This window comes from Oncorhynchus mykiss, chromosome 22, assembly GCF_057628025.1.
Source record: "Oncorhynchus mykiss isolate SJ-2025 chromosome 22, ASM5762802v1, whole genome shotgun sequence".
Taxonomy (NCBI): domain Eukaryota; kingdom Metazoa; phylum Chordata; class Actinopteri; order Salmoniformes; family Salmonidae; genus Oncorhynchus; species Oncorhynchus mykiss.
Window position 1 is genome coordinate 17395822 of NC_143043.1, and position 24212 is coordinate 17420033.

The 24212-nt window shown below is 41.1% G+C and overlaps 1 protein-coding gene across 3 annotated transcripts; it reads right to left on the reverse strand.

Moving 5' to 3' along the window:
• Positions 1-742: 742 nt before the first annotated feature.
• Positions 743-18006, reverse strand: LOC110501463 (glutamate decarboxylase 1). Of its 3 annotated transcripts, none has more exons than XM_090215615.1 (17): positions 17606-18006; positions 15990-16070; positions 14233-14295; positions 11984-12124; positions 10997-11239; positions 10746-10836; positions 8114-8226; positions 7856-7971; positions 7483-7562; positions 7343-7397; positions 6736-6852; positions 6507-6571; positions 6332-6410; positions 4162-4311; positions 3882-3989; positions 2174-2263; positions 743-1835 (listed from the first exon to the last, which is right to left on the reverse strand). In XM_090215615.1, exons 1-17 carry the CDS (start codon positions 17880-17882, stop codon positions 1662-1664), a joined length of 2043 nt encoding a protein of 680 aa, XP_090071741.1. In that variant the 5' UTR covers positions 17883-18006; the 3' UTR covers positions 743-1661. The 3 variants fall into 3 exon arrangements, with proteins under 3 accessions (XP_090071741.1, XP_021434724.1, XP_021434725.1); XM_021579049.3 differs by having other exon boundaries at positions 17220-17611; XM_021579050.3 differs by lacking the exon at positions 14233-14295 and having other exon boundaries at positions 17220-17611.
• Between the last annotated feature and the right edge of the window lie 6206 nt (positions 18007-24212).

Genomic DNA, 24212 nt, shown 5'->3' on the forward strand with positions numbered 1-24212 from the left:
GTTTGGAGGACAAAGAATGCTGAGTTGCATCCAAAGAACACCATACCTACTGTGAAGCATGGTGGTGGAAACATCATGCTTTGGGGCTATTTTTCTGCTAAGGGACCAGGACGACTGATCCGTGCAAAGGAAAGAATGAATGGGGCCATGTATCGTGAGATTTTGAGCGAAAACCTCCTTCCATCAGCAAGGGCATTGAAGATGAAACGTGGCTGGGTCTTTCAGCATGACAATGATCCCAAACACACCGCCCGGGCGACGAAGGAGTGGCTTCGTAAGAAGCATTTCAAGGTCGTGGAGTGGGCTAGCCAGTCTCAAGATCTCAACCCCATAGAAAATCTTTGGAGGGAGTTGAAAGTCTGTGTTGCCCATCAACAGCCCCAAAACATCATCACTGCTCTAGAGGAGATCTGCATGGAGGAATGGGCCAAAATACCAGCAACAGTGTGTGAAAACCTTTGACCTCTGTCATTGCCAACAAAGGGTATATATCAAAGTATTGAGATAAGTATTTGGTCAATAACAAAAGTTTATTTTCCACCATAATTTGCAAATAAATTCATTTAAAAATCCTACAATGTGATTTTCTGGATTTTGTTTTCTCATTTTGTCTGTCATAGTTAAAGTGTACCTATGATGAAAATTACAGGCCTCTCATCTTTTTAAGTGGGAGAACTTGCACAATTGGTGGCTGACTAAATACTTTTTTGCCCCACTGTATATATTTGTCAGTATACCCTTCTTTGGTTCACAAATAAACTAAAATACCTTTAATCTCATTATTCAAAACATTCGGGTAATATACAGTACTGTTTCAAAATACAAGTAAGGACACATTACAAATGGAAATCGGTAACTATTTCACACACATACTGTCTGGATATAAATAAAGTGATTTGTCTATTAAATTATGTATATTTAGTGTTTTTATAATCATTGGAACGTGTGTTACTGAAAAACTAGGACATATATATTTTCCACAAAAGCAATGTAACCATACTATATATGTATATGTACATACTATATACTATAGTATGTATATACTATATACATACTACACAATCTCCCCAAAATTCATTATCTCAAACGCAGCAACAGAATACAGTACCTGTTACATTGACTGTGTTATATTCCCTCTACTTAATATGGAAGGGGAAGAGCAGCCAGGATATAATGTAGTGTTTCATATAGTGCATCTGGCCTAATAATTACATGGACAACACACAGCACCAATAGTCAGTACATTATAATATACTGTATATATCTAGGTATACTGTATATATACAGTAACTTACAATACTGTGCACATCCATGCCATGAGGTCCTTTGCATTGTGCTCTGTCTCTTACTGAAAAAGATCTCTCAAGGTCACTCAGGATTTGAATATGTATTCTCTTATGTAGGCTATACTGTACAATAGTTATTGTTAGATTTAACTATGGCATAGTCACTGCTAAAAGACAGAGCAGACAGGAAACACATGAGATCACAGCTTACCTAAAAAGGTCCTACAAGCAGCTGAAGTTTCAAAGTCCTACATGATTGGTCAAGAGACAACAGGAATATGAAGCTTGCTGTAGTTCAGGGTCTTTTTCGAGCTGGACATGACAAAGCTGAGACCGAAAGGTCAAAGGGCAACATCCTCCTACTGAGCGTGGCCCTTACAAGTCATGCCCCAGTCTCTCAATCTCATCGGTCAAGAAGTCGATATCTGACCTGGTGGCGGCAGGATTGGAGATGACCATGCGGAAGAAGTTGACCTTGTCTCCCTGAGGCTGGTAGCCCACCATGGTAGTTCCAGACTCCATCATCAACGCCTTGATCTTGGGGGCCACCTGGTTTAGAGACAAGGACAATTCAGAGAACTATACAGTAGGTCAGTGTGTAACAGTATAACTTTAAACCGTCCCCTCGCCCGGGCGCGAACCAGGGACCTTCTGCACACATCAACAGTCACCCTCGAAGCATCGTTACCCATCGCTCCACAAAAGCCGCTGCCCTTGCAGAGCAAGGGGAACTACTACTTCAAGGTCTCAGGGCAAGTGACGTCACCGATTGAAACGCTATTTAGCGCACACTGCTAACTAAGCTAGCCGTTTCACATCCGTTACAAGTGCTGTCTCATGTGAACACAAAATATAGTCTTTATAGACCAAAGCTGACGTGTCCTTACCTTATGCAACCTGTCCCGCCTCTCTTGACCATCGGGCATGTCACGAATGCCTGGCGGAAGGTACCAGAAGCAGACATTCGTGTGCTGGGGCTGTGGAAAGAAATCGGAGACAACATTGTTTGTCAGTGTCTTTACTCAATGCATGGTCTGAAGAAGTACCAACCTCAGTAAGAGGCCAAATAAAGAGCTGAGGCTATGTACGATGTCGTATCTTAATTTGATTAGTCTGTTGTCGCAGAAATTCAAATTAGCCTTGTAATTTACATAAATTCACTGAGTACCAGACAGAATAAATGTCCTACTACTCCGACATCAACAACAGCCATTTTATATATCTTTTTTATTTATTTTATTTTTACCCCTTTTTCATGGTGTCCAATTGTTGTGGTAGCTAGCTATCTTGTGGTAGCTATCTTGTCTCATCGCTACAACTCCCGTACGGGCTCGGGAGAGACGAAGGTTGAAAGTCATGCGTCCTCTGATACACAACCCAACCTAGCCGCACTGCTTCTTTAACACAGCGCGCATCCAACCCGGAAGCCAGTCGCACCAATGTGTCGGAGGAAACACTGTGCACCTGGCAACCTTGGTTAGCGCGCACTGCGCCCAGCCCGCCACAGGAGACGCTGGTGCGCGATGGATGAGACAAGGACATCCCTACCGACCAAGCCCTCCCTAACCCGGACGACGCTAGGCCAATTGTGCGTCGCCCCATGGACCTCCCGGTCGCGGCCGGTTACGACAGAGCCTGGGCGCGAACCCAGAGTCTCTGATGGCACAGCTGGCGCTGCAGTACAGCGCCCTTAACCACTGCGCCACTCGGGAGGCCTATATATCTTAATAACACAAGATCGGGGGCCTCCCGAGTGGCACAGAGGTTTAAGGCACTGCATCGCAGTGCTTGAGGCGTCACTATAGACCCAGGTTCGATCCCAGGCTGTTTCGCAGTCACCCATGACTGGGAGACCCATTAGGCAGAGCACAATTGGCCCAGCGTCGTCCGGGTTAGGGGAGGGTTTGGCCGGCCGGGATGTCCATGTCCCATTGCGGTCTAGCGACTCCTTGTGTTGGGCCGGGTGCATGCACGCTGACTTCGTTCGCCAATGTTTCTTCCGACACATTGGTGCGGCTGGCTTCCGGGTTAAGCGAGCAGTGTGTCAAGAAGCAGTGCGGCTTGGCAGGGTTGTGTTTCGGAAGATGCATAACTCTCGACCTTCGCCTCTCTCTCTCGAGTCCGAATGGGAGTTGCAGCGATGGGACAAGACTGTAACTACCAAATGGATATCATGAAATTGTGAAGGAAAAGGGGTAAAAAGTACCCAAGAACTTATAATAAAATGACACAACATCAATATTGGTCTACATAACGACGTAGCCTATCAAAACTCATTTCCTGCAAGAAATGATCACTTTTCTGAGAATAACCTGCTGCAGGATTATTTTACTTCCGCGACAAAGCCAGTCAAATTTAAGATCCCACATCTATAAATTCATAAATCCACAAGGAGTTCAACTGAGGATTCTGCCTGCCACCTCAGGCAGACCTGCCTCACTACATTGTGTTGCTCAGAACCCTTTTGGGCACCTCAGTTATTAATGACTTCTGACTCATCAGATAGTTCCGATATCTCTGATGCTTAGGGTAATCCATTGGAAGATATTACTATCTTTGGAAACAGAGTAGAAAACGCAGTGCGATCAATCTCACCTCTCCCTCGAACACCATCTGATAGCCCTCACGGTCCCTGATTTTAGTATAGAGATAATGCGAGAGGTCCAAGCACTTGTCGATGTGGTGTTCAAACCCTATTGTTCCCTGTTGGAGCGGAAATATACACAGATAGAGAATGAATATCAAACATTTGTCTTTTTTTTGTTTGTTACCTGGTACAAGATCAGCATCCAAAGATCAATCCCTTTCACATGCTTAACATAATATAGACAGATTTAGTATTAGAACAAAAGCTTGGGGAGATACGTGCACATACCTTTGCTTTCCACATGAGCCAGAATTTGAAGATATCTACGTGTCGTCCACACTGGATGGCCTTATCCCCCGTGTCGTACGATACATCGTACTGTTTGTCAGGTTGGAAGAGGTAGCCAGCACACATTGAGTTGCAGCCTGATAAAACTCCCTGTAAAGATCAATGGTGTGGTTAAAGGCGAGAGGCAGATACGTAGAGTTCAATGGTGCCTTCAAACGGGGCTGTATTCATATGTTATAGTATGCCAGATCTCTGACTTGTGACCTAACTTGAGTATTTCACGGCATACACTAGTAGGGCGCATGCCCCGCCCACCTAAGGATCTGTCTTTTTCAGACATCTATTTCCTGTGTTTGAGGGTTGAAAAATCCACTTGGTCACTTAAATCTGGCTTTACTCCTGTGACTCTTTCATACTCTTGCTTGTGCCTGTCGTTTTTTCCCCGTTAATGTTACGGCCGCCAAAATGTTTGTAATGACCTGTCAAACACTGGCTGAAATGGGCTCAATGGAATACAGTGCCTTCAGAAAGAATTCTGACCCCTTGACTTTTTCCATATTTTGTTACTTTACAGCCTTATTCTAAAATGGATTAAATGAAATAAATCCTCTGCAATCTACACACAATACCCCATAATGGCAAAGCGAAAACAGGTTTTTAGAAGCGTTTGTACAATATTTACATAAGTATTCAGACCCTTTGCTATGAGACTCGAAGTTGAGCTCAGGTACATCCTGTTTCCTAAAGCTGAACAGAGCAAAGTACAGAGATCCTTGATGAAAACCTGCTCCAGAGCGCTCAGGACCTCAGACTGGGGTGAAGGTTCACCTTCCAACAGGACAATGACCCGAATCACACAGCCAAGACCACGCAGGAGTCGCTTTTGGACAAGTCTCTAAATGTCCTTGAGTGGCCCAACCAGAACCCTGACTTGAACCCGACGAACATCTCTGGAGAGACCTGAAAATAGCTCTGCAGCAACGCTCCCCATCCAACCTGACAGAGCTTGAGAGGATCTGCAGAGAAGAATTGGAGAAACTCCCCAAATACAGATGTGCCAAGCTTGTAGCATCATATCCAAGAAGACTCTAGGATTTAATTGCTGCCAAAGGTGCTTCAACAAAGTACTGAGTAAAGTAATATTTGTATTTTTGTATTTTTATGAATTAGCAAAAATGTCTACAAACCTGTTTTTGCTTGGTCATTATGGGGTATTGTGTGTAGATTGACGAGAGAAAAAAAACGATTGAATCAATTTTAGAATTAGTCTGTAACTTAACAAATTGTGGAAAAAGTCAAGGGGTCTGAATACTTTCCGAAGGCACTGTACATCGGCTTCCCTTGGAATCTGTAAGAACACTGAAGCTTCATCGAGGATTTAACACACCATCGACACTTACATCACTAGAAAGAGAAGAAAGCTAACTTTATTTTGATGGGTGTTCATTTTTTGTGGAATTGAGAAAAGTAATCATTTAATAATACAGTTTAATAGAAATGAGATGCGCTGAAATGAAAGCAACTTCCAAAAATGAGCACCCGGATTATAGTGATATTATGTCTGATCTCGCAAACAATGTGAAGTATGTATAGATAGGTGTAATCTAGAGCCAAGCCTGTAGATGTTTTATCAGAGGGTAACCTGCTATTAAAACACGGAATTGTGCAAGAGACCGTGACAACAGTAGTTAATGAGGCCGTCTAGACAGTGTAGGTGAGTGGCGGTATAGGGTAGACAGAGCAAGTGTTTGGTGGTTTCAGCCCTGTTCCACCCCTTCATGTTAATGTATTCATATATGCAAAAACACCTGCTGTGTTTATGCAAATGAGGCACATAACATTTTCTTTATTTTAAAACAAAATAAAAAAATAACTGATGCAATAACAAAATGTATGTATGCGTGCATTCTAAGAAGAAAAAAAATACATTTCACAATAAATTGAATAGCTTGAATTCCCACCAAAATCCCTGAACTCCAGCCATTATTTGCCTGTGCTAGTAAAATGTTTTATGTGCTATAATTCAGTTAATGTCTGATGGATTATAGATATTCAAAAAGGTTGACGTATCTTCATCCATTGTCCAATTGTTGCATTTACTACCATTTCGATGACCGTTGCTAATCATACACCATAAGTGAAAACGCAGTCAGTCAGTAATTGCTCGTACCCTCTCTCTGACCAGAATGGCAGAGCACTGCAGTGGCACACCCATCATCTTGTGAGGGTTCCAGGTGACTGAGTTGGCCCTGTAAACACGGAACACAGGCTGTAAGACAGGCCACAGTCACCAATGTGTGTGTGTGTGTGTGTGACCATTGTCGGTTGTCAGGGCTGTAGCCTACCGCTCCACGCCACGCAGCTTGTGCCTGTGCTTCCTGGACATCAGTAGGCCTCCTCCCCATGCACCCTGAACAAAAACAACGGTTTGTTTTGAGGATAAGGAATAGACCTGAGAATGGCTGACGTGTTTAAACTAAACCTTAGCCCGCCATGAAAATGTACCGCAATCAACCCTGAAATGATCAATATCACAATAACCTTCCTGTACACATAATAGGAAGATGCCCTTACATCAACATGTAGCCACATGTTGTATTTCTCGCAGATGTCGGCAATCTCATGGATGGGGTCGAACGCTCCATACACTGTGGAACCAGCTGTAGCATTCACGAACATTGGGACACAACCCTGCAAGCATAACCCATCAGAATGAATATGGGTTCTTACATGATTGCAGTGAATTGAAATGCTTGCATTCTTCAGTTTCTGCCATCTTTGACTGAAAATATATTGGTTAGAGCAGAATTCACAGACATTTGACTATTTCTCTTGGCAAGCCCTTGTCACAGCAGAACTGCACGCCCATTGTAGAGAGCCTGCTATCACCTCCCTCCACTAACGGAATTCGCTTCAGGAGACTGTACTTTGGAACTAGCAGCCGTGGGTAAGATAATATTTGAGGAGGCATAAGCACTAACCCTAAAATGAAAGTAGACACGTTTTTAGTTTTGTAAACAAATAACGACCGGACTATTCCGTTAACGACTGGGATTCATATAAGGCAGCTGTTCTCGTAAGAATTCCGTTTCAGTGCAGAAACAAACAGAAGTGAAATAACGTCTTCAGTTGAGAACGAATTCACAATTTGATGTTGATAGTCTGACAGTTTGAAACTCACCCGCGCCTTGGCGTCGATGACCTTGGCTTCCAAATCAGCAGGAATGACTCTCCCTCTAGAGAGGCAAACAGACAGTCAAAAGGCAGGTTTTCATTGGGTTGTTTCACACAGTGCCGTGTATTGGACATGCATCCACCAACCTCTCATCTGTGCTCAACAGGATCAGGTTTTCTGTTCCAAAGCCCAAAGCAGCACTGGCTTTCTTTATAGAGTAGTGACTCTGTCAAAACACATGACCATGGCATTAGACTACTAGCCTATCAGCTGAGGGCAGAGATACAGTCAGCTGTACCGTCCAATTGTTTTAACCTGTTTCAATGAGGGCCATTTTGTAGCTTTGAATCTGTGTGAACTCTTCATACAGAATAGACCGGGTCAATCGAGGAGTGACACAATCAGAAACAGTAAGACTTTGTTTTGGTCACATAATACTGTTTCTGAGACTGGAGATATATTGTGATGTGAAAATGCATGTTATAATCAGATGTTGCGAGGAGACTGAATGAGGCTTACGTGCTCCGAGGTGAAGAGCACCAATCTGGGGGCAGCAGTCATGCCTTTGGTCTTGACTTCAGGGAAGAACTTGTAGCGGGCGGTCATCACACTGTACATATTGGAAATCGCTCCACCTGCACAGACACGCAATCTTTCACTAAACTGCATTCTATTATCTGAAGTTTTGGAATACTCATCTGTAACCGTGGGTTTTTTCCCATCTCAGATTCTCAAGGCATGGATGAATTGACAGCAGTAGATCAACATAGTCTTCACCTGGTGAGAATATCCCATCGCCTTCTCCGTCAGGCCAGCCAATGATCTCCCTCATCTTCTTCAGCGTCAGCTGTTCCATGAGCACAAAGACTGGAGCGATCTCATAGGTGAACCTGAAACAGAGCACCGGTCTCCAGTTACCCACTACCAATATAAATCCATCCTATGATTGGTCTTGAACTCTCCTATTGCCATTTGTTTCTCATATCTACCTGGTCTATATTGACATGAGCAGAATCAATGAAGGCAGGTGGAAAAATCCCAAGATAATGAATCACCATAGAGATAACAGCCAATAATTGTAGCTCATTTTTTCATTTTCTTTTTTACATAATTGGTTTTTAGTTTGTTGTGTTCTTGAATTGTCATTACATATGTTTCTCATAGTGTATATTGAGCAGTGGCACTTTGAAGCCAGAGAACGCATGGAACGCGCATACTACTTTTAACGCAGCCACGGTTCAATGATAGCTCTGTCACATTGTGTTAGGGATACCATTTGTTGCAGTGGAATGAGAAAGAACACGAATGTCACATCGGCGGAAGTCCAATAAGAATATGCCACTAAGAGGGAGCTCTTGCCTCTGAGTTAGCAAGAAGAAGAGGCTAGAAATGGGATGTAGCACAATAAGAATGCCGTTATCTTCGTGTCTGAGGGTTGTCTAGAGGCCAGCTTCCACTGAGCTTGTTTTGAATGTGATTTTACTACATACAGTATATTACACTCGAGGCCCATCCCTCTGAGAGGAATGATGGAAGAATGGTCGTTTCACCTTTTACAATAGAAATGATAGGATTACAGGCATGGTTATACAACGCAATCACAATTGCAAAAATAAATGATTGTTTCCATATCATTAGAACATGTTACAGAAGTCCCTCCAGGGTAGTGCGATATCAATGTCGAATTAAATGGATGCCCGACCACAGTAGCTCATCCATCTTCACTCTGTACTGACCAATGCTCTCCTAATTACACTGCCTGTCTATTCATGCAATGAAAGTCAATGCATTAGAGGGACAATACAATGTATCGCACTGTGCCATACACACAGCACACATGTTTTACTTCTCTTGCTGGCACATCCAGGGACAACATTTTAAAAAAGATAAAAAAGTTAAGAGTCAGGTCCCAAATTAATTTTCGCTCGCTCACCCATGTAGACTAATCCCGATGACAGCCCTGTGACATGATTGTCAACCAATTAGTGTCAATCAATAAGTGTCATTAATGATGATGTGGTAATTAGCTAATGCAAATAACAAATATGTATGCAGTCAGAGCCCTCGGATTCAATTTGTCTACGGTAGCGTTGCCATGCAGCACACGGGCTAACACACTCACCAGAACACTCTTCAGCGTCACGTCAATGAGCTTGACAAACTAAAGACTCTTCAAAACGGGGGGGGGGGGGGGGGGGTCCTTTGGAGATGACAATAAATAGAAAGCTAAATCAGGAGAGGGTTGCAACCTTTTATTAAGCCAGGGGCCAGGGAAAACAAATGAATGCTTGACATGAAGAGCCTCAGCCTTGGTGGTGAGCTTGTATTTCTGTGCTGTTTTTAAATAGGAATGACAACACCATGACCACCCAGAAGACTCTGGCTCTTAACCACGCAGAAATGCTGTGTTTCATCAGTGCTTAGGCGACGACACTTTTCGTATAGTGTTTTAAAAAAAAAAAATGTATGATGGTTTTTACAATGCCCTGGCGGGTTTTTAGGCTGACATCATAGACAAGATCACCATGTTACAGCAGGCGATACACTTGGGCCAGTTGCCTTAAATGACTCGGCAGCCTCAGCTGATAATCTGTGTGTACCAGTCAACAATAGCCAATGGTCAATGAAGCATCAACTTGTATCTTGGACAAGTCCCTGGACACCTGGTGAATCAGAATGCTGTCTCATCCAGATTGCCAATTCCCACTGAAAAAGCAATATCACCATGTCTGTTGCTCACACTTCTGCAGCAGATCTCAAGGGAGAATCTCATTCTGACGAGGTACCGTTATCTCTGATCCAAAGAGTACTACATAAAACAACCGCCCCATGTAACATTCAATCGCTAATCAATATGCAATTAGATTTCCCTGCCGGGCTGTGTTATCTGACTACAACGATAATGCAGCAAACAACAGATGACTAATTCCCGTCTCTCCTCTTCATGCTTGCCATGTCACATTTGACTCTCTTAAGTGGCGGCTTGGAGAGCATGCTCAGGATCCTTCGTTTAGAAGCTCATCAAGGGGCCCCAATTATGTCACTTCTACTAACCTTCATCTTGGAGCCAGAATCTTCCAAGGCCATTTGAAAAATGGTAGGAAATGTCATTTTTCTTCCGTGCCAGACTTACATTCACCCACAGGAAATCCACTCACTGCTAAATTAGATCTATCAACCCCTTATCACAATCCCAGCCTAAACCGAGAGCTATGTTGTCACTCTAACTAAGATCATTGGTCTAGGCAAAATTGTTCACATGACATTTTGCACAAAATCAAGAGGACTTTAATAACCGATATACTGTACATATATTTACAATATTTGAGGATCCTGTGACTTTTGATAATAAACACATTTAAAATGTATCATAAATGAACAATAACTGTGGGAAATAAAGACCACTCACATGTTAGTGTTTGCAGTGGAGGTGAGCCATTCTCCTGCCAACCCAATGATGTCTAAACCAGTGGATAGCTGGTTGAAAAACCTGGGGTGACCTAGGAGGAAGACAACAGCATTTGTCGTTAATACGTTTCTCATGAAAGTTTCATCGTTTAACTATGGGATCATCTGTAATCATTAAACCACATTGTAGACAAATGGGAGATATAGATTACGCTGAGGGTTAGCTCTGCTTCATGCCTCCTCTGTCCTCACCTGTTCTCACTCCATATTTCAGGGTATCCCTGCAGTCCACCAGGATCTGCTCCAGAGACTCAGGCTGGTCGGACAGCTCCAGGTTGAAGCCCTCCATGCCCTCCAGCAGCTGGTGGGGGTGGTGGAAGTCCAGGACCTTGGTGGATCTGTCGAAGGTCTTCCGGACGTAGTTTGTGAGAATATCCACCACCTCCAACAAGAACTGCATGGTTGGCTCCTCTCCATTTTTGGCTGGTAATAAATCTAGTGTGAAAAATTGAAGCATGTCGATATTTTCGTTTTTTCTCGTTTTCGAAAAAATAAATCAATCCCTTTTGTTGGCATCCTTCATCACTTAAGTGTGTCTGAAGAGGTCACTTTCACAATCTTCTGTAGAATTTGTCATGAGTTCATTCTACTTCCCAACTCCTAGAAAACGATGTATTTTAGTTTCTTCTCCAAAGCGGGAATAAATTGTATCAATTAGAAAGTCATTTTTTTTTAGCAACAAATGAATGACTATTTTTGCTATTTCTCCAGTGAGTGTCCCTGAGTGACCTAGGCTATTGTTCAGCCACTTACAAATTGATCTAGAAGGTTATTACGGTCAAACAAATGGTGAATGTTCATTTTAATTAGACATAGCAATCAATTCAATTTAAATTACCAACAGCCTAATGATTTCAGTTTTTTTTAAATTATTTTTCTCAATATGTGTTTTAAAAACTTCCCCTAAACTGTGATGTGTGTATTGTCCTTAAAGTCGTGAAATATCAATACACCGAAAGAAATAACTGAGATTTAGATGATAAACATTTGGTAAATCAGTATTTTCAAATCAGCCTAATCTTCGCATCAGTAAGATAATTAACTTTTTCAAGTTTACTCAAGTTCCATTTATTGTAAAACAACTGCACAAAACGAACATGATCAAGATCCCTACACAATGCTTATCATTTTGATTGATAGGCCTATATTTCCCATAATGGACATAACTCGGCCAATTACCTCTAGCAAACAGATTGGAAAAGTCCGTCTCCGTGCGTCTGAAACGGGAATCCCTGTCGCTGTTATCAAGCAGGTCCTTAGACGATCTTTCCTTGAAGGAACTAATTTTCTCCTCGAGGTTATTGTTCTTCTGCAAAAATCCTAAATTGTTGCAAGGGGCAGAGCATTCAAATGAGGGATTACTATCATCACTCCCAATCCCAAACATTTTGATGACACCCTTTTTACACAAAACACATGCCTAAACTACTCTCACTGGTTGAACTGACAATGCTGTGGTGTAGGCTAGTTGAGGTAGCCTAATTCCCATCCTGTCCATGGAAGCCCATTTATGGGAGGAACAGTCAGTGGGAGGTTGAGCCCCGTGACATCAGCACAAAAATCCAGCCAAGCAAAAACAAATATCCGTAATTTAGTGTATGTACATTCGTATGAAGTCCCTCCGAGAGATTCCACTTCAGTAAGCAGGGAAGAGCACACAATGAACCGATGTCATGCAAGCCTGAAGACAGATCTAATAGTTGGACTGGGATGTGATGATATATGGGACATTTTATAGCCTATCTGCTCATAGGCCCGTGGAGAACACCACATTAACTCACATCTTATTTAGCCTTACCAATTTAGCCTTACCAATTTAGCCCTACCAATTTTTCTAGATGGGCTCTTCTAAAAATAACACATTTTCCAAATCTCCTGCTGAGATTATTAATCATTAAAAAATCCTGCAATGTGATCTTATTTGACTATAAAGAGCGCAATATTTCAGATAATATATCTAGCTCTATAAGATGCGAAACCCAATTATATGCCATAGCCCACACCCTTTGGAGTAATAAAAGCATTTCAAAAGATCAAAGTTGGTTTTATTTCATTTTAAATCATTTTATTTCGTTTATGTCATGTAATAATGTTTTTTTATGATTTCACTTTTTTTTTTAAAGGAGATGTTAGACTATAGTCTGAACAAGCTTGTTTCTGTCTCACGTGAAGTCCTATTTAACCAACATTTCACTTTGTCAAGCAAAATGGAAAGTTTGATGTTTTTGGACCAATAATATCAATGCACTTAAAAAACAGAGATGAAAGTGCCAATAGGCCTATAACCGGATAGTGAATCAGATAAAACCAAAACGTAACATCGCATTAAAACATCAAACTTGAAATGTATTTGCATTAGGCCCATACTCTCGGGCATTGATTGGCCCTGATGGAACAATAACTGACCCAACGCTTGGCCATATCAGATAGGGCTAAGGCATTTGGCTTCCACTTAATCGGTTCGTATTGGGGAGCAGAAGACTGACTGACAGCGCTATCTCCGTTAAACAGAACCTTGACGAATTACGATTTCAGGCGCGTCTCGTTCATCTTTTCTCTTCAGATGAGCTCTCATGATAAGGACCGATACCAACCATTCCACCAAATAGGCTATACCTTTAATGAATGACCCCCGCTCAGTTATAAAAATATAGGCTACCGAGATAATATATTAAGACAAAGACATGGCCAAGCAAAAATAAAGACAGTATGGTAGGCTACGTACTAGTTGATTAGGCCTACTACAATTAATGTAGTAAAATCCACTGTACATGTTCATTCGAAATGAACCCCCAAAATTGAAGGGGGTTGAATAACCTACAGTTAGTTAGTTGGCTAATTGTGTATTCCAAGGTCATTACACATCGGCAAAGGGAGGACTATATTTCTCAAGTACGCCATGGGATGGCGCAAGAGTACGATTTTTATTAGGGCCTACGAATTCAAAGATGTAATAGCTGGGTAAGAAAACAGACACTCATATTGAAAACATATGCAAGACTAAAGACAGCTCATCTTCCATTTTTAGACGCCAACGTAGACCTTTATATTTATTTATGGACCTATGCCTGTGGTCTCTGCAGTTTTTCAAACTGCTTTTCATATTCATAAAAAAATAGGTTTGTCACTATAAATTCCGTGGTAATAAATCATCATGGACATAATCATCCTTTCATCATGAAAACCCACTCATGCGACAAGAGAAAACAGAAAGGGGAAGAAAAGCCCGTAACCACAGCCACCCAGTCGGCAGTCTTTGTGTTCCAGACCAACATAGCCCATATTCCTCAGATTTGAGAATGGTCTGCTTGCTCCGCGTTGAACACCACATAAAATATTCTACATAGAAACATTCTACGAGAAAAACATGGGAACAATATAGCCTAAACATGAACATTAAATACATGACATGAAAATAGCAAACTTACCACATATCTTCATTCCCAATTTTCTAGTGCATCCATGAGCAACTCCACACCAAGCGTCATAGCCTAAAATAGTTTAGGGAAACTATTGAGAGGGCCCTTACATTAGGCCTCAAAGGCATTATTTCTGCTAAGATAATTACGAACTCAAAGCGATGGATGGGGAAATGTTGATGAAACAGCAGTCTAGGTCTAGGAATTGAAGAATTTTGTGAGAGGCCAGTGAAAGGGACAAGGGGCAGACAGCTCCACACCGACTCACAGAATTCTGGACCAGAATCTACGCCAAGGTTTCACTCATGAAAGAAAATACAAAGGCAACAGAAAGATCTGAAATAAGACGTGTATATTGCCAAATAGCCTAACTGGGCCAATTATGAGCGGAATAGGCATGAGATCCACGTACGTGATTCGGGTTTTCGCGTAAATCATGCATCGATGTCAATAAAGACACAGACAAAAAGCAAGATCCACATGTCTACATGTAATACTGGCATGACACCAGTTTAATGGTTTTCGCAAATCCAGCATTGACTAAATCTCTTGAGAAAAACGGAGGGGCAGTTTTTCTATTTGAATACATCTGATCTGACTTCATGTTAAATTGCGTAGCTTAATCTGGGGTGTTGTCAATATCAAATCAGAGCTTTATCATTGTGTGTAGGCCTAAGGAAAAACTTTGCAACAAAATTGGAATGTGCTTGGATGACTAATTGGGATGTCGGCTATATATTATGTGTTTTTCATCAATAGCTCTTGGATAATGAAGAGTATTGAGGTAGAGCCTGCTTACATCTCTACATTATGGGCTACATCCCCCCTCAGCTGATGGAGATTACAATATGGAGCTTGAACACACGCTATTAGGGCCAATTTAAGCCCAGTTTATACCTGGTGCTAACATGAGTCCTTTGTGCTGACTTGTATACATTCTGATTGTGCCCACATTTCCAGAAATGTGTCTACACATGGTATTCAAATGTGTCCGTTATCTGCCCACTGTGTCTACATTGTAACGAGATTTCCTGGTCCCTTCCTTTATGCAAAATAATGATTTAAATGGTTTCTATGTCCAGATCTGTCTACACTTGTAAGATATTCAGACACAATGCGTGCATGACTACCATCGGAGGTGGGCAGGATTATCTGATCACGATCAGATCCCAATGTGTCTTCATTGTCTACACCTGTATTAAAATGTTGGCACAACAATCAGAATGGGAAAAGATCAAGGCAAAGGAAGCAAGTTAGAAGCAGGTATAAACGGGGCTTTAGTGTGGCTACAATTAACCCTACTTTGAGCATAATTACCCCCTAAACATCACACACTCACTTTTCAACCAGGGCGGAGGAAATCCACAGAACAAAATAGAACCTACTTCTTTCTGAAATGCAATAGTAATCTAATAAAAGCCTAATAAATAATAATAGGCAAATAACATAATAAAAATAATTAAAGTAGGCTGTAATATTATTTTGAAAGATAAAGCTAAATTCTTTGGCGATTTTCGTCTTTATCAATACCGACAGTTCGTGTTTTTAGTTTTGACAGCAAGATTCGTGTTTTTAGTTTTGACAGCAAGATTCGTCTATCAAGCATGAAGCCGGGAGGTCCGCTGCGCATGCAATGCTGCGGTGATTTGTTGGGTGGCATTTAGTATGGTAGTGTACAGTTATTTTCCTCCATGGAAATGATTAATGGCATTGCTCACAAAGTAAATAGCACAATTGAAATAGCGTTTTATTTGTGATGGACCTACTTGTGCCTGGTGGTCGTAAATTTGTCGAGTTGGGATCCGGTTCCCCGCCAGAGGAGGAAGGTGCAGACGCCGCCATCACTCCTAAAATACAGTACAAAAAATCCTCACTCCAAAGCGCACTGTCAATTTCTGTGAAACCGCTCTTATTTTATCCAAGATGAAAAGTCACATGAACTGTAAGGAGATGAGAAAGAATAGCTGTCGGAGACATACAATATAGGCTATAGATAATGACATGCCTAAATATTTGAAATGTATCAATAGGATATTTTAACATCGATCCGTCATACAAACGCTGACAGAAATCCACAACTGCGAATAAGCAATTGTCAGGACACGACAAACATGTATCGTCTGGCAGCCAGGATAGAATTATTCTCAAACATCAATTAACAGGTTGGTTGAGGCTGCACGTAATTTTTTCCCTGAATCAATACAGATTTGAAAGTCAAAACCTATGGCAAAATAACTTGTCAGCTCTAAACACAGTGCATTTCATTAGGCTTTATCAAATCAACCATATCCATCGACAAAGATGCTAATGAATCCTCACCAATCGATTCCATTTCATAACCTGGACTATAGCCAATGTGGATAATGAGGCATCACAGCAAGTGTCGTTGATTTCAGAGAGGTTGATATTTATCTGCCTTTGATGAATAGGACTTGATGAAAAGTTTCAGCCTAAAAATAACTCAACATTGAATTAATTAGCCTTGATTAAAATTCATGATCAACTAAATGCCACAACAGCTCATCTGGTGATTTATCATATAGGCAAGTTAGGTGAACCGTCAAACCTCCGATAAATTAACTATTAATTTGATAAACAATGACCAAAAATAGTCTATGTCAACAGAATTGATTGACAAACAGGATAGTGACTCCTTAATTAAGAGGATGGTTTGTAAATAATGATGACCCTGATCCAGGTCAAAGTCAATTCAAGAAAAACCCATGCCCATACAATAATAAACCGTCCGTCACAGCTCGATTGTAGTTTAATATAGTTGAATACAGACACAACAGATTGAATTCAAACCATGAATAACTTTAGAATCAGCAAACAGACATACATTAACATGAAAAGCATGTATTGATCTCTGTATGTACTTTACAAAACCACCTGTTAGAGCATCTCAAACGTCAATTTCTCATAAAGCTTCAATGAACAAATAAGATTTAGCCTGCTCTTGTAAAATAATAAACCCCTGTTAAAAAGCAGCTTACCGTGCTGAGGATGGGTACAGGTGACCCAAGTAGAGTCCAAAAAAGAAACTATGCGAGAACGATCAAATAAAGTCCTTTGGCAACGCAACGTCTGGTGCGCTTTTGACACTAAGAAACACAGGGTTTTGAATATCTATTGTCAACAAAATCCCATCCACGGTGACCTTTTTGGTGAAGTACGTTTGATTTGCTGATATTTAGAGCGTGCAGTGCCTATTTATTCGTTACTACGCACGCACGAGTCACACCAATACCTCCTCTGGTGCTGCATATTTCCACCCAATATCGAACAGATCCGCTTTGTCTGCACATTTACACTGAATCGTGTCGCTTTCAGCTATAACGTGACTTTTGGGAAGTGCTTGATTGGCTTTGAAGCCATATACCTCGATTTGGAATCCTGGTCACGAACATGGACTTGGGAAGTTTGATCCTATGAGCAGAGCAACACATTACGCCCATAAGGGATGGAGGGGGGTGGGGTGTCGTTGCCTTGTTCTTGAGAAATCCGAATAGTAGGTAACCATAATCAAAATACCCATCTCCTTCTAGGTTATTGTTGATTTTCTTCTGTAACAGATCAGGGAGCCTAGCGGTTACGAGCGTTGGGCCAGTAACTGACAGGTCGCTGGTTCGAAACCCCGAGCCGACTAAGTGAAACATCTGTTGATATGCCCTTGAGCAATAAATTGAACCCTAATTGTCTCACTGGATAAGAGCGTCTTCTAAATGACCGAAACGTTAGGATTATGACGTTTTGTTCAAATCTCAGTATGCAAGGGTTCATCTGTTCCTCTATAGCCCTCAAACTCAACTCTACTTAAAAGCCAGTTCCACTGCGTTTGCATTGTTCCTCTCTGGTCAGGGCCTGACTTAGACCTGGGACACCAGGTGTGTGCAATTAATTATCAGGTAGAAGAGAAAACCAGCAGGCTCCGGCCCTCGTAGGATAAGAGTTGAATACCCCTGCTCTATAGGCTACAAGCAATATGTTATCAATAATAACATTTACAGACAATTCATGGATTTTCAAGATGACTGCGCAATATTTAGCTTTCCTTTTTTAGTAGCAAAATGGAGAAATTCAAAGTCAGTGTGTAAGGGTTGTAATGAAATCCACAAGGTGGCAGTAAGGAATCATTAATGATTCCTCCCAGAACTCCACACAAGTGAAGTGTGCAATTCCGTAAATACTTCACGAAGCTAATAATAAACCGAGACTTTCATCGGATTTGCTACTTCATACCATACCAAGGCTACATGGGTTCAATTGAACAAGAATAGGCCCAGTGCCCAAGAATAAGATTCAAGGGAACAAGCTATTCATAGACGAGGCCAGCGTTTCCCGAACCCCAAGGGGTGCACGTTTAATTATTTTGGCCCTAACACTACAAAGCAAAAAGATTGATCATTAGTTGATTATATGAATCAGTTGTGTAGTGCTAGGACAAAAACCAAAAACCAAACGTGCGCCCCTTGGAGTCCCGAAGACCGAGTTTGGGAAACCCTTGACTAGGCTATAGACTACAGGTTTACTCTTTCAATCAATTAAAATACAGGCCCATGGTCATCATCCTAAATTACCCTCCATTTGAATATTAAGCACATTGAAGATCATATTTATCTAGCAAAGGCTAATATATTGCATACTCAATGAGCATTCCATTCTAAGCATTATTAAGATCTGAGATCAATAAATAAATAAAACAAAACCATTGAACGTCTGACCATTCAACATATCTGAGTGAGACTGTGTAACTAGCATGTAACATAGCTCTTACTTCAGCGCACGTGACCTCAGCGGACCTTGGTAGGGATGCTGACTGTCTGACATTTTCAGCACCCGGACAGCGCCAGCGCGTTCCAGTTGAGTGGACGCTGCCAGACCCGTTAATGACATTGACATTGACATTAATGACATTAATTGACAACGGCTACGTTTGATTTCACAAACAAATTACATATACCTGTTTTCAGAGCAGTGAAGACATTCTTTTTCACTTCATTGGCAGGTTTTGAGTGTCTCTTATTCAGATTGTAATAGGCAACACAGGAGACTGCCAATGTGATCCTGAATAGCCCAATGTAGGCTATCATGTTTGGGATGAATCTATTTTTATAGTTTTATTTTTTTTAATTACCACGTGGCAGCCGTTAAAAATCAGACGTCAGATCGTCATTGGCATCCATAGGAAAGTGAAGGATGAAAGTCCTCTTCATCGCGTTGCATAGAGTTGAGGAGCATCAGTCTCCAGGAGATGGCGCTTCATCCTACCATTCAAACCAGACAAACCGTGAAACACTTTGAAACTACATTATGGAGAGATTGCCCCCAGAATGCAGAGGGAAACACTATTGTAAGTCATTTAAGGAGAATGCGAGACTTGAAAAACACATCCAGGGAGTACCGTTCATAAATGAGGTTCTGTTCTTGACAATGTCATTACTTTCAAAACGCTTGACTAATCAGAGAGGAGGCTCAATGTGGACAACAACAAATGTTATGTTCCATTTCAGTTAGAGTGCAGATGAAGAATTCAAGAGGTCGGATGTCATGTGTTGGAACACCTGAGACAATCTTCATTCAGTCATAAGACCACCACCGTGCACCTTTTCCATGGGTCGCTCATCTGAAGCAAAGCAAATAATAGGACTACCATTACCTGGATGAAAGACCAAATGGTCGCTACTAGAAGTGTTGGTGGAAGGCCTAGGGGGCACTCTTAGAACAGTGCCCTTTGCAAGGCATATGGCCACTTCCCTGTCAAGTGTGCTGTTTTTTGGTTGAGTTGAGACACACTGCCTCAGTATGGTCACGCAAGACCTCATAGTTAAATCTAGCAGGGATGTGTTAACCCCGCTCTGGCCAAGGCTAATGTGATGCTGTGCCTGTTTGTGATGAGATGCAAGACACATTTACCCGAAAGGGCCACAATAAACACGATGGAATTGTTTTCCCTACCTGAACCTCATACCATCATGGCCATCTATCCCCTGGTTTATAATTAATATGATGCACTTTTTCCCTCTAGCGCAGTCACAGAGACTGTTGGATGTGTGGGTCTAGTGGGTTGAAACACATTGCACCATGCCACCTCTGCCCTCTTGAGTTCTTCACTATTTCAGGAATGTGGAAGTAGGATCCCTCCCTCCCACCCTCCCTTTCTTCTTCCTCTGAAGGAGCAGCTGTCAGAGGGTGTGTCACTGGTGTCCCAACAGTATTCTGAATCATCATTGCCACAGCAATCATTCATGTCTTCTCCCTGATAATGTGCATCCTTTGACAAGAGAAGGAGCCATAAACAACTTGGATGTATACTCCGATGTTGACATAATGGTACGTCCAAGCATTCACACAACTTTTCAAACCGGTGTCACAAAATGTGTTGTTTTGTGATACAACCATGATTCTCAAGGTTATATTTTATTCATAGGACTCTGAATGAGCAGGTATTTGTGAAGAACAAAACAACTGAATCCAGCTAGAGGATCACCCAACCGCCAGTTTGACAAAAAGGATATATACTTTTATCGATATATGTACCATGAAATGAATTAATATGTGCGACAATGTCACGTACTGACCAGTTTTCTATATTCACAACTTGTTTTTTCAGGAGATCTCTTTTCTCAAAATAGCATAAAATTCTCTTTGTCATAATTTTTTTTTATTTCCTACTAGAATGTTAAAATCCAATTTAAGAATTTTGCACGGTTAAATACCCTGCACCCTTATTTTGTAAAAGCCAATTAAAATATGCAAAAACACAATCCTTTCATTTTAAAATGTAAATTACTCAAAAAAAGCTAGTTAAAAATCTGAGGAATTATGATCAAACAATGAAAAATACATCTTCATTTCTTTATTGAGTTCAAAGCAATTGGATAATGGAGTAAATATTGAAAGAAGATCCTTAGGGGACTAAATAAGGCATTATCATGACACCCATGTGTTAGAACAAAAAATACCACATGTCCATGATACTGAAGACATGGTCACTGACCTCTTGCAAAGTAAATGGACTGGTCTATAATTCACCGTCATACACTGAGTGCACAAAACATTAAGAACACCTTCCTAATATTGAGTAGCTTTCACCTGGATTCACCTGGTCATGGAAAGAGCAGGTGTTCTTAATGTTTTGTACACTCGGTGTATGTTGTATCAATGGCTCATTAGTAATCCACTTAAATACATGCAGTTGCAACCGTTGATCTCAGATATGCAGTTCTAAACTTCAAGGTTTTCTGTATTTTTGGTATATGTACACAGCTAGGCTAGATCTATATATTTGTTTTGGAGGGAAACAGGGATAAGATGATTAAATCAGTGGAATGAAATTAATCCCAAGTGGCTTACCGTGGAAGGTGTTTAATAAGACTTTGCTACATTACACCTTAAAAAGAACGACAATTTCACATTTATAATGTTATTGAACATATCTCTTGATACCTATTGACTTAGCATTGGTTACAATGCTAAGTCAATAGGTATCAAGAGACATGTTTCCAATGCTCTAGGGCCCGCCCTACAGTCTCGGCCCCTATGTTGGGTTGTGGCAGAGATCCATGTTGTTGACACATGACCCTGACAATGACTCATTATCTGTTTAAATCAATTCCAAAACGTTACACATCAATACAGTCTTAATTGCTGTTGTGTGGTAAGGCTTCGTAAATGTTCATAGTTACATGTTGAAATATCTGGAAATAAAATGTTGTTTATTTCTACCTTACCCTTGGCTAAACCTTCTGTCACAGAAGACTCATGGTGGGTCCCTGTGCTACGAGTTTTTTTCCAGTATGTCTATATGGTAATATGAAAGGGTGTCGTCCTCTTCTCTAGAAAACAAGTGCTCCCAACAGACTCAGAATTCCACATAAGTATTTGGTGTTCCTCTGTTTGATTCTGCTGCTGTCCTAATTAATCAGTCATGAGCTTCAATGTAGCTTATGTTCAGAAGCAAATACCACATTTAACTCCTCCCACTGACAAGTCAATGTCTGTATACACACAGCATATACAGTTGAAGTCGGAGGTTTACATACACTTAGGTTGGAGTCATTAAAACTCTTTTTTAACCACTCCACAAATTTCTTGTTAACAAACTATAGTTTTGGCAAGTCAGTTAGGACATCTACTTTGTGCATGACACAAGTAATTTTTACAACAATTGTTTACAGACAGATTATTTCACTTATAAATCACTGTATCACAATTCCAGTGGGTCAGAAGTTTACATACACTAAGTTGACTGTGCTTTTAAACAGCTTAGAAAAATCAAACTCAGTGCTTCTTTGCTTGACATCATGGGAAAATCAAAAGAAATCGACCAAGACCTCAGAAAAAGAATTGTAGACCTCCACAAGTCTGGTTCATCCTTGGGAGCAATTACCAAATGCCTGAAGGTACCACGTTCATCTGTACAAACAATAGTACGCAAGTATAAACACCATGGGACCACGCAGCCGTCATACCGCTTAGGAAGGAGACACATTCTGTCTCCTAGAGATGAACATACTTTGGTGCGAAAAGTGCAAATCAATCCCAGAACAACAGCAAAGGACCTTGTGAAGATGCTGGAGGAAACAGGTCCAAAGGTATCTGTAAAACAAGTCCTATATTGACATAACCTGAAAGAGCACTCAGCAAGGAAGAAGTCGCTGCTCCAAAACCGCCATAAAAAAGCCAGACTACGGTTTGCAACTGCACATGGGGACAAATATCGTACTTTTTGGAGAAATGTCCTCTGGTCTGATGAAACAAAAATAGAACTGTTTGGCCATAATGACCATTGTTATATTTGGAGGAAAAAGGGAGAGGCTTGCACCATCCCAACCATGAAGCATGGGGTTGGCAGCATCAGGTTGTGGGGGTTCGTTGCTTCAGGAGGGACTGGTGTACGTCACAAAAAAGATGGCATCATGAAGGAGGGAAAATTATGTGGATATATTGAAGCAACATCTCAAGGCATTAGTCAGGAAGTTAAAACTGGGTTGCAAAATGGGTCTTCCAAATTGACAATGACCCCAAGCATATTTCCCAAAGTTGTGGCAAAATGGCATAAGGACAACAAAGTCAAGGTATTGGAGTGGCCATCACAAAGCCCTGACCTCAATCCCATAGAAAAGTTGTGGGCAGAACTGAAAAAGCGTGTACGAGCAAGGAGGCCTACAAACCTGACTCAGTTACACCAGCTCTGTCAGGAGGAATGGGCCAAAATTCCCCCAACTTATTGTGGGAAGCTTGTGGAAGGCTACACAAACCGTTTGACCCAAGTTAAACAATTTAAAGGCAATAGTACCGAATACTAATTGAGTGTATGTAAACTTCTGACCCACAGAGAATGTGATGAAATAAATAAAATCTGAAATAAATCATACTCTCTACTATTATTCTGACATTTCACATTCTTAAAATTAAAAGTGGTGATCCTAACTGACCTAAAACAGGGAATTTTTACTAGGATTAAATATCAGGAATTGTGAAAAACTGAGTTTAGATGTATTTGGCTAAGGTGTATGTAAACTTCTGACTTCAAGTGTATACGTCGACATCAACCTGTCACTTATGTCTTCCTGCGCGCCCCTTCTCCATAACATCATCTCTCTGTTCTTTAGGTAAAAACAACTGGGAACTCAGGACTCAGAAATCTCTGACTTCCAACATCAGTGCGTTCAAAACAACAGGGAACTCAGAAAAAAAACGAGCTCTAATTGGGAAAAATAGTTTTGAACGATCATCCAACTTGGAATTCCAAGTCGGAAAGTCAGGCATCTTTCTAGAACTCCGACTTCCCGACCTGAAGATCACCAACGTAATGATGTGACCTTGTTTTTTTACGAGTTCCCATTTGTCTTGAAAGCACCAATAGGAGGTATATTGCATCACCAACATGAGGAGACACCAACTGTCTACCATGCTCTGAGATATCCCACCAAGACCAAAGTTATTAACTACCATTGGGACATCAGACACACGCATTGTTACAT

Excerpts from the sequence above, each read along its gene's own strand:
- LOC110501463 (XM_090215615.1), bottom strand. The coding sequence starts at position 17,882 with ATGTTTCACTTAGTCGGCTCGGGGTTTCGAACCAGCGACCTGTCAGTT. Across the intron at positions 14,296-15,989 it reads TTTACGACCACCAGGCACAA|GCTATGACGCTTGGTGTGGA; the intron begins GTAGGTCCATCA and ends AAACTATTTTAG. Across the intron at positions 2,264-3,881 it reads AGATGGTGTTCGAGGGAGAG|CCCCAGCACACGAATGTCTG; the intron begins GTGAGATTGATC and ends TTCTTTCCACAG.